At 41.3% G+C, this 24,166-nt stretch overlaps 2 protein-coding genes across 4 annotated transcripts; one reads left to right on the forward strand and one right to left on the reverse strand.

The window, feature by feature from the left end:
• The first annotated feature begins 2,135 nt into the window (after nt 1–2,135).
• Nucleotides 2,136–12,242, forward strand: LOC146392782 (uncharacterized). Of its 2 annotated transcripts, XR_014802742.1 has the most exons (3): nt 2,136–3,444; nt 9,085–9,240; nt 9,364–12,242. XR_014802742.1 is itself a non-coding variant. In XM_084953271.1 (2 exons), exons 1-2 carry the CDS (start codon nt 3,364–3,366, stop codon nt 8,645–8,647), a joined length of 807 nt encoding a protein of 268 aa, XP_084809397.1. In that variant the 5' UTR covers nt 2,136–3,363; the 3' UTR covers nt 8,648–8,914. The 2 variants fall into 2 exon arrangements, 1 of the variants encoding a protein (XP_084809397.1); XM_084953271.1 differs by lacking the exons at nt 9,085–9,240; nt 9,364–12,242 and adding an exon at nt 7,922–8,914.
• Nucleotides 12,243–16,651: 4,409 nt separating this feature from the next.
• ltc4s (leukotriene C4 synthase) lies at nt 16,652–22,090 on the reverse strand. Of its 2 annotated transcripts, XM_084953288.1 has the most exons (5): nt 21,835–22,037; nt 18,586–18,685; nt 18,263–18,333; nt 18,084–18,165; nt 16,663–17,320 (listed from the first exon to the last, which is right to left on the reverse strand). In XM_084953288.1, the coding sequence occupies exons 1-5, from the start codon at nt 21,890–21,892 to the stop codon at nt 17,179–17,181; spliced, it is 453 nt and encodes a 150-aa protein (XP_084809414.1). In that variant the 5' UTR covers nt 21,893–22,037; the 3' UTR covers nt 16,663–17,178. The 2 variants fall into 2 exon arrangements, with proteins under 2 accessions (XP_084809420.1, XP_084809414.1); XM_084953294.1 differs by lacking the exon at nt 18,084–18,165 and having other exon boundaries at nt 16,652–17,320; nt 18,199–18,333; nt 21,835–22,090.
• Nucleotides 22,091–24,166: the final 2,076 nt, after the last annotated feature.

Genomic DNA, 24,166 nt, shown 5'->3' on the forward strand with positions numbered 1-24,166 from the left:
TAGTCACGGTAAATTTTTCATATCTGGTGCAAATTAATGTAGTGCAAATAACTGTTTTATTGTATTTAATCTTTGCAATGGTGTTAAGTTATAAACGTTATCTGCTGCCAGAGAAACCTAGATTAGTTAGAAAGGTTATTTATCAGCAGTCATCCTGATAAGTTAGATAAAGACAATATAATATCAAACATCTTTTTACCATTCATCCACTATTTTGGTATCTATCCAAATACCAAGCAAATACAGGGCCAGTATTTCAGATACCAATAGAATACCAGTAATTTTACTCTACAAAGGCAGGTGTAGGGGAGAGCAGTGTCGTGATTCATAAATCATCATCAATTTGAAAATTCTGAATACAATCTAAAGACCAGTGTCATTTTTTATTTTATTTCCTTTTAGCTTATCGTGTATATTGAACTTTTTTTCTTTCTTTTTTTTTAGAAAGAGATGGAATGTAAATGTGCCTTCTTTGAATCACTTTCAGTCAACTTATGATGTTTAAATGTGCCACAGGCTATAAAACAGACAGAGAAGAGCAGGAATGATCAGTGGGACTGAATCAGTCTGTGGAGAAGGAGCTCTGCTGCCTCTGTGGAGCTAAGACTGGTTCTTCATAATGACCTCCTGAGTCCTGACTTTCACTGACTCCTTCAGATTCTGACCAGCCTTGTGCGTTAGCCTGTCCAGCCTTCTGGCATCTGTGTTACACAGAAAATTTGAGATGTACGAAATGAACGACAAAGAAGATGGGACTAGCTAATGAGGGTGGGGGCGTGGCCTGCTTGGCTTCACCTCAGCTGAAGTGGACCTCTGCACTGTTTGCACTGATGATGTCACAAAGTCCATCCTTTACCTACAGTCTGTGGTTAAGCTGTGTCCAGATGACTGCAGATACAGCAGTATCTTCTGCAGGCCCTTGTAGTCATTAACAAGGAGACTTTCCCTACTTGTCCATGTCAACTACTGTCATCTTATTGTCAGCTGCAGCAATAGTGTCAATACTGTCACTGTCCTGACCCGCAGCTGAGCTTTCAGGGTGGTGTCTGCTTGAATTACAGCATTTCTATCAGCTGATGTCATGGTCAAGGGTGTGTGTGTGTGTGTGTGTGTGTGGTATGTAAACGCTAAGTCTGACTCTCTTTAGGGTTTAGGAAGATGACGTTATTGGTGTGATCAGGAAAAACTTCTCAGATCATTCACAGTTATTCAAAATAAAAATATATAACCAGCATAGTGCATGCTACTTACACATACACAATGCTTTATTGTTCCACACTGACATATGTTTTTACTTATGAGTTTATCACTGAGATATGAGATAAACATAGGAGAAGAAAACAGTGAGCAATGCTAGCTAACTTTAGCTTAGAAATCAAATCAATAACTTCACTAAACAAGCACAACCCAGGTGCGACACGAGGACAAAAACCAACACTCACATGTCTTCATACAGGGTTTAAACAGAGACAACATTACAGTACAAGCTAAGGTTAGTCAGCTGGTCTAACTCAGCAGTCCCCAACCTTCTTTGCGCCACGGGCCGGTTTATGTCCGTCAATATTTTCACAGACAGGCCTTTAAGGTGTCACAGAAAAAATACAACAAAATAAAACCAGACACATGGGAAAAGACCCAGGGAAACCGGTTAACAATAAAAACGAGAAAAATAACTATAAAAACTGATTAAAACCCTGAAAACCATAAATTTCACACCCGAGCTCAACTCTCGCGGCCTGGTACCAAACGACTCATGGACTGGTACTGGGGTTGGGGACCGCTGGTCTAACTAGTTCTATATTAGCAAGCACTAGCATGCCTGCTAACACAGACAAACGGCAGTCTGTGTCATTTTAAATGGCTGGTTTTAGTGGATACAATCAAATACCAACTTATCCAAACTCGCTGCCCTGATATGAGAACTTATCAATCCTGGAAGCTGATAAATTACATCATCAGTTAGTATTATTATAGCCATCATCAGACTAGCATAGCCAAAATACAGCTAGTGGGCTAAGTATAACTTGATTGCAAGCTTTATCACTAGCAAAATCATATCAGAGAGGTAATGCTAGTTGGCTAATTTTCCAAATTACCTCACCCATTCTCTTGATAATGACACAAATAGGGTTGCCAACCGTCCCTTAAAAAACGGAATCGTCCCGTATTTAGAAACAAAAGTACACGTCCCGTATTGAGCTAATAAGGGACGCACTTTGTCCCGTAATACAGTGAGAATCAAAAGTAGTCTATAAATGTTTATGGAATTAACGCTTTGTTTGAAAACATAATTCCCAGCCCCTCTCCTGCTTTGTGACCAATGAGCTGACAGCACACTTATGACAATTCGAGTATGACAATTCAGATTACCGCTCATCTCATTGGTCGAGGAAAGGTCGCTTACGGAGAAAATACCGGAAGACAACAGATGACCACAACAACAAGCATGGCCAACAGGGAAACAAACGCCGACACTGCGGTGCAAGTCTCGGACGACAGTACACCTAAAGCTGGGCAGACACTGTGCGATTTTTTCAGTCACGTTATTCAGCTCCTGCTCAAACTGCACGATTGACTCGCAGGGGTTAGAAGTTGGTAGGTCACGATGCAGGGTCTCACACTATACCGCCCGATGCTCTGATGCGACCTGAGTGCTCACACTGTGCCTCCATAAAATGAAGGTTATAACAGAAAATCTGTCGCTCGCTCTCTCTCTCTGTCTTTCACTCACACAGACACACCACCGCCATCAACTTTGCTAAATTGCTAATGAAAAACATTGATCAGGCAGCTGTGATTGAGCAGCAATGTAAATCCAACTATTTTCACGGTTGTTGTGGTCGTGATAATTTTGTGATGCCACATCGAAAAGGTTCGGATGAGCTTTCCAAAGTTCTACAAGTTGTGCTTCCATCGCTTGTGTCCAGATCACATGCTGCACAGCCGTGCTGCTCCATCTTTTTCATCGACGTTTACGTGTTTGCGCGTGAGCAGTGTGAGCGGCTGTGGTCACACCCTCACGAGCGATTGATGATCGGGAGGTGGTCGTGAGGTGTTAATCGCTTCTCGTTACCCCACGTATACTACACGATGCACGATGAAGGCCAAAATCGGGCCGATCACCAAATCGGTCGCACGACTCAAAAATCGTCTCAAAATGGGCCAAAAATCGCACAGTGTAAGCCCGGCATTAGACCAGCAATGTTTGTTCGCTCAGAGAAAGAAAAAAAAGGCTGCAAAAGTACAGGGAGGAATGGGAAAAGGAAAACACCTGGCTGGGAAAATGCACGATAACACCTTTAAAGCGCACTGCACTGTGTGCCGGCGCACTTTTTCCATAGGCATGCTTCTAGTGGTGGGCACATGAAGAACATGAGGGGCGTGAAAGCTCGGGGAACACTTAACCAATTTTTTGTCCACCAGGCCAAGGCAGAAGCAGATATGGTATGTAAACACTGGTTTGTTTGTTTTTTAAACCCTCTGGTTAAGGTTAATATGGGCATGTGCAGTGAATATCAGCGCTATGTGGCCAGAAGTGTGATAATATAATTTATTTTGTGTAATAAACAACTGCAAGGATAGATGATTACAACAAATAGATCACTAATACATAAAAGTAATACATAGATTAATAATGATGATGAGTTATGATGCGTAATCATGGGAACAAGTGGGTTTACAAACAGGAGCAGCTGATTAGCATTAGAAAAGCTGAAATAATACCTCAACTGAAGCCAATTGTACTAAATGCACTATATGTGCACTGTTACAAGAATATTTTTCGTTCTATTGTTTTCTATTAATTTATATAATTTTAAGTTAAGCAGGACAGAGTTCTTTTAAAGAAAGATTTACTTATATTCTCAAAGGTTAAGCATGACAGGTTTCTGTTTAAGAAAGAGACCTGTTTTACTGTGTTAATGTTGTCATTTTGAGCTAAAAATAAATGGCTAAATGATCATTTGTTTCCCATATGGTCATATCACAAAGAATATGCATCTGCTTAAATCAAATTTAAGTCAAATGGTTAAAAAATAATTTCCCACACAAAAAAAAGAGCTACAAAATTCACCACACTGGGAAGGGTGAACTGGGTTGCCCGGCCCTGGCCACGAGGTGTCCCTTATTTATTTTTCAGGGAGTTGGCAACCCTAGACAGAAATGAGGACTAGTTCTAACTATTTTAACTAGGTAAACACATTTAAAGTAGAGACAGTCATTCACTTAAACTGCTAGTAAATATTTTTGAAATTCTTTATTAGCTAGTGGTACAAAATAATTATCAGTATAATTGCGCAGCATAACTAAGTTACAGCTAGCTGCCTGACCATGTCGCTTGCTAACATTATAGCTACAAAAATCACATCTGAATGGGAATGCTAGTTAGCTAGCTTTCCAAATTCCTTTTTCCAACTAACACAACACTAAATTGTGTATAATGTGTTTATTTTAGTCATCAAAGCAAATAAGACCACATATTTGGTGGTAACCTGGTCTACAGGAGTGAATGTATTTCTGTTAGAGATTACAAAAAGCCTAAATTCAGAGAGTCAGCGGCTGTTTGGCTGGATGAGGTTTTTGGGTTTAACTGCAGCTCGGCAGTGAAACCCTGCTCCTGTTTTATGACCATTATGCGAGCAAAACGCAAAGCTTGTAAAGCTCTGAAACTCACTTAGGACATGTGCCAGCTGTGTGTTTCTGTTAAAACACTTTTGAGCTTTAAATGTGACCAAAGAGAATCCCATTTTAATAATTACAGGTTTTGATATCATACTTTATGGATCCTTGAACTTGTGGGCCATCTTTTTCTGCAGATATCAGAAAAATAAAAAGAAAATGTCCTCAGCACCAACTCTAAGAACATATCCTGAATATAATGAAATCAAAAAATAACAGTAAGTTTCCAGTGTTCCCTTATTTCCTCATGTCCTCCTTTATCTCCTGAACTTCCTGAGTCATTCTTGTCCAACTCAAACACGTGAAACACGTGAAGTCAGTGATTCAGAACATGGCAGGGAAAAAGACAATAACACAATCAGGTCTGGAAGTGTCTGCAAACCTTCAAAGCTGATGCTGACATAAGCTGTTTCCTCATAATGATGTTTGGTTGAAGCTAATCTCTAGCTGGAATGTTTTTTTAAACTATTAATCATCCATCTTTGGTGGATATGATCAGAGGAGATAGAGAAGCAGGTCGATGCAGCACCTTAAAAGGGCATTTTGAATTCTCTAGAGTGGCTTTATATTAAGTTCATGTGCTCAGCACCAGTCTGGGATTACTAACTATCAGGTTAACAGCCTTTCTCATCTTAAATGTGCACTATGCTCTCTTTACATTTATTAAACAGTATTAGCAGCCTGTGGACAGATTTCTGTGTGAAGTTTTCTGGATGAATTTGCTGCTAAAACTCAGAGGACATGACATTCGTGCCCTGAGTGTGTCATCAGAGACCAACACGTTAGCTTAGAAATTAAGTCAACTGCTAGCTAATGTCATTAATCAACACACCAGAAACAACAAACACTCAGGTGGCTTCACAGATGATTTAGATGGAGACAAGTAGGGCTGTAACTATAGATTATTTCAGTAATCAAGTAATCTATCGATTATTCCATCGATTAATCTAGTAAACGGATAAAAAATACTTTTGTCTTATTAATGAGCAATCATAAACATTCAAAAGAGAAAAAACACAGGTCTTTCACAATGAACGACTCATTGGTTTCTGTTTTTTCCGTGGAGCTTTACTGCAGATTCTTCTGCCATGTAAGACAAACGGCGGTGGATGGAGCAGCTACAAATTTCACTTTTCTACTTGTCGGAGTTTGTTGATCAGGTGCTTTGATGAAGGACTCCCGCAGCTTTTTCCCAGTAAAGTGTTTTAATGTTGATCACAGGAACAAAGCTGCTGTTTGTTTTCACTCTGCCTGACCTCACCGTGTTGTAATGGCTCCGCCTCTTTGCCCTTTGTGGTGTGTAAATAGACTCCGCCTCTACGTTAAAAGGTGCCAGCGTCATCATCACTGCTGCTGTTGTGTTAGGTGTTTTTGTTTCAGTATTTTTGTTTTAAACTGAGAGCTGTGTGGCCTTATTGTTGTCTGAGTTTTTATTCACACGCTGCTCCTAAATACATTTGTACTGCGGGTCTGTTTTTAGTCATAAACGTGTGTGAAGCACTCCCATTTACATCATTTAACACATCGCCATGCTGCAGAGCTGTGCATTAAACAAATCATCGAAGTCAAGAATTTGTGTCAAATCAAATTATTTGAATTACTCAATGAATAGTTGCAGCTCTAGAAACAACATTAGCGAGCAAGCTAGCTATGATTAGCTCTGTCAGTAAGTAAACTAATGTTAGCTAATGCTAGCCAGCAAAATATCTACTTTTATGTAATGAAGCCAACCAGGCTGGGGACCTTAGGTGGTCAACATCAGCAGGACATTCAGGACATGATGGGATCATTTGGTCGTCAACATCCCGTTCATCCCTGAGGTGTCTTTTTATCTGGCTAACGTTAGCAAACTCTAGCTCCTCCGCTATCATAGATGTATTACATATATATAAGTTGTCTCAGGTAGCAAAATACTTTCTGGATAAGGTCGGCAAATACATGTAAATTCTGGATCTGGTAACTTAAATTGACATTTTTAAACTTCTCTTCCAGCTAATGTTTTGACTTTCTGAAACAAGATCACTGAATTGATGCAGTGTAGCTGCTTTTTTCCTAAATTGTTGTTAGCACAATCATACCTGAGTGTAATCGTAGGCTATCGTGACACCTTTATTTAATTTCGGCCGTCTTTATAGAAAATTTTTACTTTTTATGGTGAACTTAAGTTTTTCTATGACCTTATTCAAAGTCACTGACAAAATCAGGATTCTCATGGCAGGGCTGTGTTAAATAAAGATACGTTTTTAAAATAATTTTGTTTGCCTACATCTTAAAATGGCAGTAGGTAGACACCTGGACACACGGTTAATCTGATCCGGCTCAGATTAACCACCTCACTAATTATGATCTCAGCCAATCAGCATTAAGCTCTTAATAGAATCACTAGAAACAGGAAGCTCAGCTGATGCTGCTGAAAACAAATGACAGGACCTGTTTAACAGATCTTTATAATCTCACATCCACAGGAAGCAGGCAAAGTTAACTAACTCACTGATTTACATGACAAGAAGCTGGTTAATGATAGGCTCAGGTCACTCTGGTTGTGTGACGTCTTTATGGTGGCTTTAAATAACAACCTTCTTAAATGAGTCATCACAACATGTCTGAGTATACTTTAAGATCAAATCGACCACTTTTAGAAGTCGTTTGTTTCTTTTTGTGGTCCGTAGGTGTCTTTGTCCATTTTTTTTCCATAACCAGTTCCCCTCTCTTATGTGACCACATACAGATGCACCAGTGTCACATGGCACCACCCATGATGGGTGGTCAAATGTAGTTTAACTCGAGTCCCTCAACTTCTGACACTAGAACCTGACCCTTTAGGCTCTGAGCACGTTCAAGTAAAAAGCAGGTTTTGTGCGTCATGTGACTAAATGATCCCTATGAGTGACTCACAGGGAACACAAAAATATAACAATAAATAACATCAGAGATTAATGCTGCAGAAACTCATTAATATGGTGATTTAGTGCACAGAGCAGTAAAATAAACATGTTAATTCAAAAAAGTGCGCTCAAACTGGATCCATTTAAATATTCAAGCCTTCTGTCCGACAACCTGGTAAAGGAGACGTGGAAATCGCTTCAGGTTGTCTGCAGATCAAACTGAAATAATGTTATTGACTGATCTGGTTTTCTGTAAGACTCAGAGACAAGTTGAACAGCATTCTGTCCATCACCAGATGAATGTTCTTTCTCCTCTGCTCTTCTCCCTGTATACCAACTGCTGCACCTCCACCCACCAGTCTGTCAAGCTAATCAAGTTTGCAGATGACACCACCGTTATTGGACTCATCTCGGATGGGGATGAGTCTGCCTACAGGAGGGAGGTTGAACGTCTGGTGTCCTGGTGCAGCCACAACAACCTGGTGCTGAATGCCCAGAAGACAGTGGAGATTATTGTGGACTTCAGGAAGCACACAGCTCCACTCCCCCCCATCATCCTGACTGACACCCCCATCACCTCTGTGGACTCATTCCGCTTCCTGGGTACCACCATCACCCAGGACCTGAAGTGGGAGCCCACCATCACCTCCGTCATTAAGAAAGCCCAGCAGAGGATGTACTTCCTGAGGCAGCTGAAGAAATTCAACCTGCCAACACGGACGATGATGCAATTCTACACTGCAATCATCGAGTCCATCCTCACCTCCTCCATCACCGTGTGGTACGCTGGAGCCACTATCAGGGACAAACAGAGACTGCAGCGTGTTGTGCGCTCTGCTGAGAAGGTGATTGGCTGCAGACTCCCATCTCTGCAGGACCTGTACACCTCCAGGACACTGGGGCGTGCAGCTCGGATCTCAGCTGACCCTTCTCACCCTGGACACAGTCTGTTTGACCTGCTCCCCTCAGGCAGGAGGCTCTGGTCCATTCGTACCAGAACCTCTCGCCATAAGAACAGTTTCTTCCTCTCTGCTGTTGGACACATGAACAATAACCGTATGACTGTTCCCACCACTAACACATGACCCTACGCTGTGTTCACTGCATCATTCCATGTTTGGCACTGATCACCACCTGCACTCATGTATATATCATGTATATATCTATCTACTTAGCACTTTTAATTCTTATTCTTATTTTTATTTTCATGTCTATTTAAGCGTAATTTATGACAGTATATTTACACTGAAGCACCGCAGCAATTTCCTAATGTTGTAAACCTGCTCAACATTTGGCAATAAAACCCTTTCTGATTCTGATTCTGATTCTGAATAGGTGTGCAGAGACACACAGTCTGTGCTGCTGTCTTGGTGATGTTTGTAAGGTGTGGCTTAAGAAGCCTCGCATTTAAACTGTATTTAAAACATGTTTTATGCTTCAGATATTAAAAAACTGTGATATCTTCCCTAAACGTAACAAAGTCTCTTTAGTTAACGTTTGTTGTTTGTTTATGTGGAAGCAGAGCCAAGGTCCATCTTCCTGGAGCTCAGTGGAAGCCAACTCAGGAGTTTAGCAGCTGTGCAACATTTTCCAGCTCCTCCTGAAGCTTTTCCAGACTGAGGAGGAACAAGTCAGGACCTCAGGTATCGTTTACCTGTTGGTAAACTCACAATCAGAGGTGAGAGCTGGACTCTCCTGTCACAGAGACGCATGAAATTATTTTTACGTTGTTAGATGTGATTGTGAGCCTTTCTCAGACACGAGGAGCCGAGTCTTAGAAATGTGTTTCGCTGGTGTTCAGGTGTTTGATGGCGAGCGATGGAGGCAGTCTGCGGTGCTGTCTCTGATGGGCGGAGCCTGAGAAGACGGCGCAGAGTGAAGCAGCTGTTGTTGGATGGAAAGTTATCCTGACGCTGAGAACAACAACTGCTGCTCCGCCGTCTGCCAGAGAGACGACGACACGCTAAAAATACACACAGGGCCGCATTCCACACATGAACCAGCGCACGCGCACTTGTGTGTGTGTGTGTGTGTGTGTGTGTGTGTGTGTGTGTGTGTGTGTGTGTGTTGATAATGTACAGGCTGTACAGACCTGGCTGCACCTCCTAATATAAACTCGAGCAGAGCTGCTCTATAAATAGTCTTCAGTTCTTTGTGGTGCAGATTACAGTTCGGCGTGAGAAAATTCAAACAACCTGAGTGACAACTTACCCACAATCCACCTCTGACCCACAGACATGTGAAAAACTAAGACAAAAGTCATTTAATAACTAGTGACTGATAGTTGCAGCCTATCACCTTACAACTCTATGTAAATCCCTCCTGAAACGAGGGCAGAAATGGCTCCACGCGGGTAGAAGAGAGGTAAAAGTCAACACGGTGGGGGCTAAATATAGATCACGGTCATAGACTGCATATAAATGGATTGATGTTGTCACCATGATGCCACCCACTGTTTAGGGGCTGTTCATTTTGAAGACTCGACTTAGCATTTTGACTGCTGCCTCACCTACAGACTGTATGGGAGCATCAAACAGACACACATACCTGATGATTTAACGCTCAGTAGAATCCAAATAAAGTCCCAAAACTGGAGCTCAGACTTCTTTGATGGTCTCTTAGTTTAATTAATCTCACAGCAGCCAGATTATTGGTCAGATAATTCCATTAAAAAAGGCTCCAACAGCACAAACACGGTCCAGAGCTCCAGGTCAGGGACTCCAATTAGCTGAGGTGAAGACTAGCAGACAGCTAGCAGCTACAGCTGCCTGTCAGTCAAAGAGGCTGTCAGAAAGAAAACATTCACACCTGTACAGGTGTTATAAAAGTTTAAATTATCCATAGAGACCAGAACAGTTGTTCTATCAGGCTGTAAACAGGTGTATGTCTGCTGTGAAGTCAGATATTTTAACATGGGAGTCTGTGGGGACTGACTCACTGCTGGAGCCCCTGCTGGACGTTAGAGGAACTGCAGCTGTTGGTGCCTCAGCTTCATTTTCTTTTACCCTGCAGCTTGATGGCAGGTCTGAGTGTTACTGGTCAGGGCTCCTCTCAGGCTCCAGGTTGTAACTTGGTTCTCTCGCTTGGTGGATGTAGAGAGCAGATAGAAAATAGTTCCTACATGAAAGTAAGAGATTTTGGTGTATTTTAACCGAGAGATGATTTTTATAGAGAGACATTACTGGTTTGATTAGCGTAACTTTCAGCTGATGGCAGATGCTTGTCTAGCAGACACTGAGCAGTTTACACCGACATGGATAAACAGCAGTGTGCTCCAGAGGAAAAATATCTACATCAGACTTCAGGACAAACACAAAACTATGTAACATGTCCTCCTTCTTTTTGTTGTTGGAGGCTTCTGAGAACTTCTTAAAGCTTTAATTAGAGCTGTTTTGTTCCGCTGAAGGCAGCGTTCAGATCACACTGCTCGACGTGACTCGGCTCTCCTCAGGCTGCTGGTCGGATGATCGGATTTTTCCAAATAAACACAAACTGTTTATTTGGTTGGTACTGATCGATTTGATCTCCAACAGCCGGTCACTTCACAGTTTACAGGCTTATATCAGCTTCTGCTGCCTGGGGTTTTTACAAATAGACTACACTTGTGATACAAAGTAGTTTTGATTTTAAAGATGAATCCTCATAAACCAACAAAGACGCCTTTATCCTCCACAAACACAGATCTCACTGTTTTACCTTATAAATGTTACCTGAAGATCAAAGGCTGCAGGATTATCTTTGAATTATAAAACGTACTTTTTTTTTTCATAGGACAGCAGAGTTTAATGAATGTATCGATCTCAGTATAAACCTCATGTCACAGATCTAATGCTGTTACACTTCTGGCTTTCATGACAGACGAGTCAGGCTGAAAACCAGCAGAGGGGTTTTACCCCTGCCTCCATAGACACTCATGCTTTAGGAGCCCCCACCCCTCCACACCCGATGGCAGCTGTGTTGGTGCGGTCCGTGTTTTTTTTTTATAGGCAGTAAGTGGAAATATCAGCCTGCGCCTGGATCACATTAACGGCCTGACTCGCTGGTTTAATTAACCGCACATTAACTGTAGAGATCTCAGCAGCAGCAGAGTTATGCTGGTTTTAATGTTTAAAGATGCTGCAGAAGCAAATAAAAGCATAGAAACAATCAAGATGTCACCTGAAGCTTCTTTTTAGCTTCTGATAAACCTGAATGTGCTTTTGTGCAAAAGGACTGTGGGTTTCATGTCCACCACACACTTGTCCCTGAGGAACAATTACAGCAAAGAAAAAAATGTTTCAGTGCTCATACTGAAGACACGCCTCAAATGTGGTAGAAATTTTGAACATTTTTACTTTTTAAGAACTGCTTATTCTGAAATCCTCCATATTGTTTCATTTATGTTTTTTAGAGGTGAGGCTGTGATGGTTTGGACTTGTGCCGAGGAGGCAGCATGGACATGTTGGACAAAGGATGATGAAGATGGAGCTCCCAGGCAGGAGGAAAAGGGGAAGACCTCAGAGAAGATTCATGGATGTAGTGAAGGAGGACCAGCAGAGGGGCTGGTTTCTATTTCAATCATCTCAGGACGCCTCAGCTTTACCTGCTGTTAGGCTCAACAAAAGTCCATCGTATTAATTTAAGGTTAAAAATAAGCACTATAGATTTGAGGTATGAAAAGAGTTTTATAGTGAATTTAGAACTTGTTTTTAAACAAATTTTTATTTAAATTTTAGAAACAAATATTAAAAAATTTCTTTGTATGACTTAAAATCTGTTTTTCTCAAAATGATCAAGTTATTCTTCATCTTCAGTGTTTATTACCCAGAGCCTCTATAAATGAAATTCTGCCACCTCGTGGCCAAAAACAGGAACGTGAGGACTGAAATGTGGTTTATAAAAAGATCCATTCAAAGATTATATTTACAGTTTTTTCTGATTGCTTAAGCACATTTTTTGTAACTATTGGCTATTTTTGCAAAACTCTACACACAAATAAGAAAACCTGTCACCCAATTATCAAAACATTGTAGTTCTCTTGCAAAAGCGAACACAGCTAGATTAACTCTTCACACCTTCGTAAAAATGGTGTTCTCGTATCAAACAGTACACGCAAGCCATCATCTACTAAGCACACAATGCGCCAACTGCACACTGATGGTATGAATACAAAACACATCTGGCTTTTGCTTTCTCTGTGTACAGATGTCAATTTAAGGTCACACTTTTGTCATAGTGTCATGTAAACATACAAGGATCCAAACTTCAAGTATTGGTGTTTATTCACACTCATCAAAACCAAGACAAAGTCAGAACACAAAATAGGAATTTCACAAAAAAAAGGAAAAAAAAAAAAAGACAATCAGCCTACATCATGTCGTCTTTCTGGGTCCAGCCACAAAATTTCGTCCACATCGCATGCGATATCCTCCAGTCCAAGGCACCGGGGAAAATATCTCGTTGAATGCCGTATCCAGGCCTGACATGATGCCTGGTCAATATCTCCACATGCCTCCTCCATTGCCTGTAAAAGGGCTACCTGTTGATGAGGATGACGGTCGTACACTTTCCAGCGCCAGGCAGAGAAGAACTCCTCGATGGGATTTAAGAATGGAGAGTATGGAGGGAGGTTGAGTGCCATGAAGGATGGGTGGTCTGTAAACCAGTTGCGGACCAAAGCAGCCCTATGGAAACTAACATTGTCCCATATGATGACATATCGGGTCTGCTCTGGTCTCTGAACAGTGAGCATGTCATGCAAGGTGTCCAGGGCCCTATTTCAGGAAGCCAGTTTAGAAAACCCAGAGTGAAAAACGATACTCAGGGTTGAGTAACCCCGAACTGTCCAACTCGGAATATTCGGTTTCAGAAAGGCTGATAACAATTAGTTCAATCAACGCGGAGTTGCTTCAACCCCAAGTTAAGCGCGCGCACGAGGATACATAAAGCCCTGATTAGTGGAGCACAGATTAAGCGAGTCACCATGGAGACGGAGGGAAAGAAGGCGCGGTCAATGTATTTTACAGCGCTTGAGGCCGAAATTCTGATGGCAGCATATGCCGATAACATGCAAATTTTGCGGAAAAAAAGTAACACAGCCTCAGCTGCAAAAGAAAGGGAGCATGCATGGCAAAACATAGCCGACAGAGTCAATGCGTGAGTGTTAATTTAAACATTGATCTAGGGATTTCCACCCATTTAACACGTTATTTTATTTTATTTTATTTTATTTTGTATTTTATACATTTTATTCTGTGATGTGATGTGAGCGCAGGTGCAACCCAACAGGCCCCAAACGTTCCTGGCAGCAAGTGAAAATGAAATATAAAAATATAGTCCAAACAGGTAAGGTGTAATTGTATTATGAGCCATAGTGCTTGGTCTGTTTGTCCTATGTAAATCAATTGCAGTTAGAGGCTACATTAATTTTCTTTCTGTAAGCACTTATTGAAATTATCTGAGCACATTACAAGTACATATTTGCTTACTCTGTATGCTCAAATGTGACCCGTTATAGCCAACAGAAAAAAAGCGGAGGCCCGAAAAACAGGTGGGGGTCCTCCACCACCACCACTCACAGAGCCTGGCCACTTGGCTTCCACATTTGTGATAATGTTGGCAGCATCACATATGATCTTCACAGTGCAGAGAACACAAATTAGCATCCATTACTATAATGAAATAATTTGTTAGTTTGAAATGCTACAGGGAACTATGTACCTGTACATTAATGCTGTGGAAAGACTTCCTGTTCACATAGTCTCCTTCATTTACTGAAGGAGCAATGATTGGAATGTGAGTGCCATCTATACAGCCAATCACGCCTGGGAACCCTGAAAATAAATGTAAAATTTAAGTAGTAGTTCAAGTATCACCACATCATGAATTAAGTTTTGTTCATCCTGATACCTGCAATTTTGTGGAATCCCTCTTTGATCAATCTTGTGGGTCTATGACCGGGGAACACCACAAACGAGTACAGGAGACGTTTCAGTGCAACTGTAACATTCCTGACTGCCCGACAGACGGTAGCCTTGGAAACGTGCTCAGCGTCACCAATATTATACAGAAAGCTCCCGTTTGCAAAAAAACGAAGTGCAATACAAATAATATGTACAGAACTGAGAGAATGTCCGCGATGTGTCACATGAGCAATATTAGGCCTGAGGATGTTATTCAAATGAATTATAGATTGTGCTGAAAAACGGTAACGTTCACACAGAAAATCATCAGGAAATGATAAAATGTCCAAACGCGCTCTAATCACTCTCTCCCGGCGGAGAGCTCTGCGGAGAATTTGGGCTCCAACATCTACTGGCTCTTCAAGGAAGGGGCACGCCATGTCTGACACTTCCTACAGTCAGGTTTCCGACAAAGAGGCGGGGACAGTCAGGGTTAGTTGCAGTAAACCTGCTAGGGGGCAGGTTAGCTTCACGGAGTGTGTCGTCATGGTGACTCACTCAGGCTTCATCTGAACTCGCTTTGTGAAACCGAAGACCCAGAGTTTTCGTTCACTCAGGGTGTACTTACTCAGAGTTTGCACTAAACCGGCTTCCTGAAATAGGGCCCAGGAATGCAATAATGTGTGCAGTGTTGTATGGGCCTATGGTTGCATGATGGTGAACAACACCATTTTGGCTTATAGCTGCACACATGGTTATGTTACCACCACGTTCTCCTGGGACATTGATGATGGCACGGTGTCCAATAATGTTCCTGCCACGTCTCCTGGTTTTACTGACGTTAAAACCGGCCTCATCTACAAAAAGTAGCTCATGTCCCATTGCATCTGCTTCTAGTTCCATCACTCTCTGGACAAGACAAAACAAATGCAGCACATCAAGCCCATGCACAGCACTATAGTATGCACTTCCAAATTCAGAACCAATGGCACTAGCTTACCTGCACAGTCATATCGCAGTTGCTTTACACGTTCTGTGTTTCTCTCGAAAGGAACTCTGTAAATTTGCTTCATTCTTATTCTGTGGCGCGCAAGTACACGACTTAGTGCAGAAATGCTTGCACTGTGTATATTTTGAAAGATGGTGTCATTATCAATTATGCGCTGCTGTATTTCGCGCAGTCTTATTGCATTATTGGCAGTCACCATGTTCACTATATGGGTCTCTTGCTCTGGAGTGAACATTCTGCCTCTGCCCCCAACATCTGGACGTCTAGCAATTCTGTAAAGTAACAATTTCAGTATTTTTGCATGTATGGTACTGTTGTGTTTCTCATTAGAGTATGGCAGTGCTACAAAGTACTTAACGATTCTCATTTCGAAATGTCCTAATGATGCTTGCCACAGTGTAGCGGCTCAGTTTAGGCTGAACCCGTTGGCCAGCTTCCCTCAGGGTCATCCCATGGTTGATGACATGGTCCACTATTGTAGCTCTGATGTCATCAGTTATTCTGTTTCTTACTCTTCTTACCCTTCCTCTTTCCCCTCCTCGTCCTCTTCTTGCTCCTCCTTGTCCTTTTCCTCTAACCCGCTTGCTTCTTCACCTCCACGTCCTCTCCCTCGGCCTCCTCTGATTCTCACTCTTACTGCTCCTTCCATTGTACTCCACATAGACAGCTTACCTGTGGCCTGTTTATAGTGCTTAGGCTGATTGCAAAGTGGACTAATTATCTAAAACAGTTTTCACAAGTGAAAGTGTGCCAGACAGTTGGCAAAATAGTGTTAATGATAGCCATACATGTGTATAATTTTGCTAGGAGTGTGTTGGAAATTTGGTAATTGAGTGTAAGCAGTGAGTTGTGTTTAAAGTTCTGCAAAAAGAGTGTTGTGCAGTGAATTGTGCTTACAGTTTTGCAAAGTGTGTGTTACAAAATTGCAAACTGAGTGCAAAGCAGTGTTTGTGCTTTTAGTTTTGCAAACTCAGTGAGTGGTTTTGCTATAAGTATTAATAGTTTTAGGAATTGTGCTATAAGAATCACAGTTAGGGTTAAAGCCATCAGAAAAAACTGTAATAATAGGAAGTTAAAAAGGGCCAGTATGTGGGGGTGGAGAGGTGTGTGTGTGTGGAGCATTAGAAGAAAAAAAAAAAAAAAAAAAAACAACTTCATGAATATTTATCAAAACAGTTAATTGTTATTTATTGTCAAAAGCATTGTTTCAGTTTGCTGGCTTTTGTTTGCCTTCCACTAAAATTCTGTTGTTAAATCAGTTCAAGCATAAATGGAAATTGTAGGGGAGATAAGAGGTTCCTCTTTCTGTAAACACAGCGTTTCCTCCTTGGTGTGCTGTGTAAATATGACTGAAGATGTCCTGAAAGCACATTTATTAATTATAGATGCAAAACGAAAGAGTTTAAGTTTTAAATATTGACTACCCCCTTATATCCACTATAATAAGAACGGGGCTTTAGCATGCAGCGCTTTAAATTCTAGTCAAGTATTTTTAACACCGTGATGTCTGTCGTTTGAAATGAAGAAACTTTGAGGTCAAAGTCGGGGTGTGGTGCCCTCTGCTGGTGATCAACAGAAACTGACAGATGCAGATACATCATCTCTCTTTATTCCCTACTTTCAGGTTGATAACAGAATATTTAACGAACTGTATGAGAAATACAGAGATGAAGATCAGAGTAGAAGACAACCTCTCCTCCCTTTTGTCACTTCTTATCCTCCTCGGTCAAAACAGCCCGAGGATGGAGCAAAGTTCCTGCAGCAGGTCCACGTTCAGGTAAACTCGGCAGAAGGAGAGGAAAATGCCAACAGCCGAGAACCCGATGAGAATCCAGAGAATCTGAGCACTGAAGTAAAGAGGAGCCAGACTGAAAGAGACCAGAGGCATGAACAGTGTTGAGTCAGTTTACCTGTTACACACCTGCACAGGCAGAACTACTCACAGTAAGTCATTTACAGGAGGCAGAAAGCTCTGTTCCACCTGGTTGAATGAACATTTTAACTACTGACTATTTTCTAAAAGTATTAGCATTTTAATCACAGCCAAAAGAGGCCACATACAGATACTACAGGAATCAGCCTGTAAACATTTTCATTTCTTGCTGTAAAGTTAGACATTTTTACATGAGTCTATGCGGGAGCCTCTAGTGGACATTAGAGGAAGTGCAGAATTTAGTTTAAAAAAAAAAATACAAGCTTTGAAAAAACCAACATGACGAGGCATTCAGGGGACAGTCTGGATCTAAACAATCGCAGTCAAAATAAATAACCTTAGCTTGGTGATTTTGTACTCTTGTCCTCTGTTTGCATAGCTCAAAATGTTGATAGTTGCCGTTTGTCAGCCTGATATATAATTTCCCTAGGGATTAATAAAGTATGCTGATTCTGATTATGTCACACAGTTGGACATTTTTAACTCAGCGTTTAACTTCACTGTGAACATTTAAAATTCAATAACCCTGAGAGATCCCATCCTTCAGAGGGTATGAAAGCCAGAGCAGGAACTTTCCATAAAGTAAAACTCATATTTCATATGGGAGTTCCTGCAGTGCAAACGTTAGCATCAGTATAAGAATGATTTTAAACAGCGAGTGTATTTATTGTAAATGCAGGGGTTCTCATAGCTCTCACCGTCCCTGTGCAGACTCAGAATATCCTCTAAAGTAATTGAACCGTCCGTATAAATAAAGCAAACCGCAGACTGAAGACAGACCTGAAACACACAGACACACCTTTAAATATTTACCTTTTCAGGTCGTAAAGTGTACGTGTTAATGCTGCAGCAGCCTCTGTGGCTTCTGTCGCCTCACCTTGGCTGAAGAATACTCCAGATAGCCACAGCACGGTGATGAAGATGGGGAAGTACTCTGAGCAGTTTGCTCTAAACACAAAGGACAACAAAACTAACCGAAACTAAGTGGTAAAACACTACACACCACAGCCTCCAGGGGGCACCAGAGGCATCCCTTTCATTCTTACCAATTTATCAGGTAAAATTTTGCTCTCTGGTGTAAACCTATATAGTTAAGAACTGCCCTTATTGGGGACTTTCGTCCCTCCAAAATTGAAGGGTCCCCACAGGATTTTAGTAATACAAGTACATGCATAGACAAACAGACACAAAGGGGCTCACTGAGCTCTGAAGACCCTCTCAAATTCTGGTGGTCCAGTTGTGGCAGGTGGAGACACTGAATACTTCCTCCTGGCAAAAATTACCTGGAGAGAGAAATAGGCTAAAAACATAAAGAACACATTTTAGTGCACATTACACTTTAATTACATGAACATTAATTTTTTTTCAAATGTTAAATAAAAGATGGCTTCATGAGCTGTCCTTTACACAGCTTCTGCTACACAGACCAAAGTACACACCACGCTGCTCATCTATGCAAATTTTATTTATAAAAGCTAAAAAAAAAAAATCTAAAGTGGAAGCACGAATGCAGTGAGGGCTGTGAACGCCAGGTGTCACATGTACAGATAGTGTTAAAAATACTCTGTTAAAGTACTGACTCAACTCCTTAACTCAAAGTAAAGAGTAGCGACTCTAAAATGTACTCTTGAAAGTAGCTCTTTGGAGGACGTTTCTACCAGCTATGTGTGTGCAGAGCTAACTCAACCTTGTGCTATATTAATGTAATAAAAATATTAGATTTAAAAAAAAAAAAAAAAAAAAAGCCTACATTTTAATTCTTATAAATATTCAACTTGAATCAGATCAGCAGAACATGAGCAGAGAAAGAGGAAAATTTAAAAACAAAAAAATATTTTCCCTTGCCTACATTGTAGAGGGTGACTTTGGCCCTAAACAGAAAGTGTACAGTCAGGGGTTAAAGTGGATTCAGCAGGTTAAGGAACCCTAAAAATTGGACACACCAATCTGTAATGGCTCAGCGTGGGGGAAATCCTAATTCACAATTTCTATTGAGAGCTGCAGTAGATTTTCTTAATGTACAAGCTGTGATCAGCCGTTTTAAATCCATCACAGTACAGCAAAGTAACCCATTTAACCCCTGCACTAACCTGCAGATGATTTTCATGCAGCTTTTAAATAACAGTCAGTAAAACCTAATGTCACATGTACAGACCCAATATGCGATTTAAAAACACGATGACTATGCGTACAGGGAGTGCAGAATTATTAGGCAAGTTGTATTTTTGAGGAATAATTTTATTATTGAACAACAACCATGTTCTCAATGAACCCACAAAACTCATTAATATCAAAGCTGAATGTTTTTGGAAGTAGTTTTTAGTTTGTTTTTAGTTTTAGCTATTTTAGGGGGATATCTGTGTGTGCAGGTGACTATTATTGTGCATAATTATTAGGCAACTTAACAAAAAACAAATATATACCCATTTCTATTATTTATTTTCACCAGTGAAACCAATATAACATCTCCACATTCACAAATATACATTTCTGACATTCAAAAACAAAACAAAAACAAATCAGCGACCAATATAGCCACCTTTCTTTGCAAGGACACTCAAAAGCCTGCCATCCATGGATTCTGTCAGTGTTTTGATCTGTTCACCATCAACATTACGTGCAGCAGCAACCACAGCCTCCCAGACACTGTTCAGAGAGGTGTACTGTTTTCCCTCCTTGTAAATCTCACATTTGATGATGGACCACAGGTTCTCAATGGGGTTCAGATCAGGTGAACAAGGAGGCCATGTCATTAGTTTTTCTTCTTTTATACCCTTTCTTGCCAGCCACGCTGTGGAGTACTTGGACGCGTGTGATGGAGCATTGTCCTGCATGAAAATCATGTTTTTCTTGAAGGATGCAGACTTCTTCCTGTACCACTGCTTGAAGAAGGTGTCTTCCAGAAACTGGCAGTAGGACTGGGAGTTGAGCTTGACTCCATCCTCAACCCGAAAAGGCCCCACAAGCTCATCTTTGATGATACCAGCCCAAACCAGTACTCCACCTCCACCTTGCTGGCGTCTGAGTCGGACTGGAGCTCTCTGCCCTTTACCAATCCAGCCACGGGCCCATCCATCTGGCCCATCAAGACTCACTCTCATTTCATCAGTCCATAAAACCTTAGAAAAATCAGTCTTGAGATATTTCTTGGCCCAGTCTTGACGTTTCAGCTTGTGTGTCTTGTTCAGTGGTGGTCGTCTTTCAGCCTTTCTTACCTTGGCCATGTCTCTGAGTATTGCACACCTTGTGCTTTTGGGCACTCCAGTGATGTTGCAGCTCTGAAATATGGCCAAACTGGTGGCAAGTGGCATCTTGGCAGCTGCACGCTTGACTTTTCTCAGTTCATGGGCAGTTATTTTGCGCCTTGGTTTTTCCACACGCTTCTTGCGACCCTGTTGACTATTTTGAATGAAACGCTTGATTGTTCGATGATCACGCTTCAGAAGCTTTGCAATTTTGAGACTGCTGCATCCCTCTGCAAGATATCTCACTATTTTTGACTTTTCTGAGCCTGTCAAGTCCTTCTTTTGACCCATTTTGCCAAAGGAAAGGACGTTGCCTAATAATTATGCACACCTGATATAGGGTGTTGATGTCATTAGACCACACCCCTTCTCATTACAGAGATGCACATCACCTAATATGCTTAATTGGTAGTAGGCTTTCGAGCTTATACAGCTTGGAGTAAGACAACATGCATGAAGAGGATGATGTGGACAAAATACTCATTTGCCTAATAATTCTGCACTCCCTGTATATGCTTTAAATTGCCAGTGAATCAAATACCACTGAGCAGTCTTTAATTTAAGCCCTCTCCTTCCTCTTCTGTCCTTCTTATCCTTCTCTGCATTATTCTCTCTTTTCTCTCCCTGTGAAATAAGCAGCTGGACCTTTACACTGACAGTGCAGGGTTACCTCCATGCTGAAGTACCTTATGGACATCTGCAGTCGGCTAACTGCAGCCCCTGACTTTGCACTCGGTCATCTCTTTGAATGCCACACCCTCAAGTACAGATATCTGGAAATTTTACTTTAGTAAAGTAACGAAGTACAAATACTTCGTTACTTCCCACCTCTGGTGTACGCTGACATGCAAACACAGGAATTCAAACACGACAAACAGATAAAACACGTGTAAACAGAATTCAGGAAATAAAAAGGCGTAAAACAGTAACCGAGCTATAGTGTAAAACAAAAAGATTCAAGCATCATGACCGGTTAAATCACTGTGTTTAACTTTTTTGTGCATTTATAATTTTAAAACGGACGAGGTCTGAAGACGGCCTCGACTATGAAAACAGCAGCTGAGCCGTTTCTCGAGTCTGCAGGCTGGAACAATTTAAAACGGTCATAAACATACAAAACGATGTAAAACTAAACAGGAAGGAGAAAACAACGTTTAGAATGATCATTTAATCCCAGTAAGAAGTCGTGTCACAAGAAGCTTACCTTGCTCCAGGACGCCCAGCAGTGTCACGGCGCCGAGCCCGACCAGCTCCTCCATCATTTACAGAGTCAGACAGGTGAGACCGACACACACCTGGTCTGCGAGGACAGGAGGACAGGTGTAATGCCAAGTAGTTCGTCTCGATAGAATTTATCTGCGTCGGGAGCGCGCACTGGGCAGGGAGAGCGGACCCAGTTGACTCCGCCTCCATTCCAACCACACCAGACCTGGAAGTAGTGACGTTTTACTTTAGTGAACAGGTGAGTGTCGTTACATTACAGTTCAGTTTGTGGGTTACAAGAGAGGGAGGGATTATTTTGGGCTTGACTCCATGTTTGTGTTTCAGATGTGCATCTTCGAGCATCCACACCAGATCACTAGACTCAACATGTTCATGTTCTCATCAGTAAACGGCGTCTGTTATGACATAAGGTTTGTTATTTAATTCCACACTGCCAGAATTAGTGTCCCACGTCTAGTATTTTATTTACACACCTTTAACATTATGATCAGTTACTGCTCTTGATCTTTGCCTTTTTAAGATCATTTACAAAAACACCAATATTTGATTTTGTTACAGCCTTAATATTTCCCTTTTAACAGTTTAAATTAACTGTAGTCATTAGCTGCAGTAATAAGTATTTTCACAGGGCATTTGTTTTTTTCTACAGATGACCTGACCAACCTCTGTCACTAAAAAGAGAATTAACAAAAAGACAAAAACAAAAAAGAAAACTCATGACACTGATGACAGCTGGGTAAACTTAAAACTGTTGTCAGACGGTTACAAGAAATCCCTGGAAATTCGAGGCTGACCCTTTTAAAAAAAAAAACAAAAAACCCAAAACAAACAAAAGGAAAAAAAACAGATTCAGTGTGACAGGTGTGTCCGCGATGGTTCCACCAGCTCTGCGTGGAAAGCGTAGCTTTCTGCTGTTGGTACATCAAAGAGTAATGCCACAAATTGGCTGGAAGTAGGTGACAAGCAAGGAGTTTAAATAAAAGTTTAATTATTTCATATTTAAGTAAACATAACCTAACCAAGAAAAAGATGATCAAAAGGTTGATGTCAGGTGGAGTGGAAGAGCAGTTTATCTGGGCCAGTTTTTAATAGCCTGCAAGACACAAGTGACCTGCATTAGCTAACACTCAACCCCCCCTCCCCCCCCTTCATAAAAATCAATGTTCCACCTTCACATTTGCAAATTATTCTGAAAACAAAAAAGCAACACAAGGCAACGTTAAAACTGCTACCATACAACCTGGCCCACAAACAAGCCAACAGCCGCACCCTCACTAAAGCCAGTTTTCCTACCACCACAAATTAAGTGGAATGTAAACGTGAATGTTGGCAGTTATGGTAATGCATAGCAAACCAGTTTTTAGTACAGGAGGTTTCTGATAGCATAGCTGATATACAGAAGGGATCAAGTCATGTCAGCCCCAGGATAGTAAGTCTATCCTTGCAAATGGGTTCAACAGGAAAAAACAAAACAAAACAATAACCTAAGAACAGCAAGTGAAAATCTACTGTGCCTAAATGAGCACCAGATCTCATCAAAAGTGCCCAACACCAAATAATGTGCAGCTACACACCCACATACACTGCTTTGCTAAAATGCCAGTATGAGCATCAGTAACATACCAAAACAACAATGCCTACATCAACCAAAATTTCCAAGACGCCAACAAAGAGGGAACGTAGCTACAAAGCTCACAGCAAGTCACAGCAATTAATGGTCTACAGAGCTACCAGACCCAACTACCAAGCTAAATTTTCATAACACTATTTAAGTTAAACTTTGCAACTCCTGCTTTTCATACATTCAACAGTTACACTCTGCCACACCACAAGACTCGTCCAGCCATGTGTCCAGTCAGGCCACAAACCCACAAGACTAATATACCAGTGAAACACCAGCCACGTAGTTTATGCTTCCCAGCCCTAGTTATTTAGTACAAGATGATTTTAACCCTAGTCTTCAGACAGATACCTGTGGTGGGTATGTAACAAGTGCCACCTGGCAGTTTGCCAGGTGATTGGCTGTTCACCTGTTTGTCCATGATTTGGACAGGGGGAACAGACTGTGGCGAGGTCAGCCTGATGGAATCGGTTCACCTCCAAATAGGGGAAAGCTGTGAGCTGACCCTGTGCAAGACTGGGGCAGAAAGACTTAAAAAGGTAAAGATCAAGAGCAGTAACTAATCATAATCTTAAAGATGTGTAAATAATTCTGGCAGTGTGGAATGAAATAAGAAACCTGATGTCAGTAAACAGCATTTGTAGATGAGAACATGAATATGTTGAGTCTAGTGTGGATGCTTGAAGGTGTA

This window comes from Perissodus microlepis, chromosome 2 (genome assembly GCF_051167445.1).
Source record: "Perissodus microlepis isolate ML-2025 ecotype Zambia chromosome 2, ASM5116744v1, whole genome shotgun sequence".
Taxonomy (NCBI): Eukaryota; Metazoa; Chordata; class Actinopteri; order Cichliformes; family Cichlidae; genus Perissodus; species Perissodus microlepis.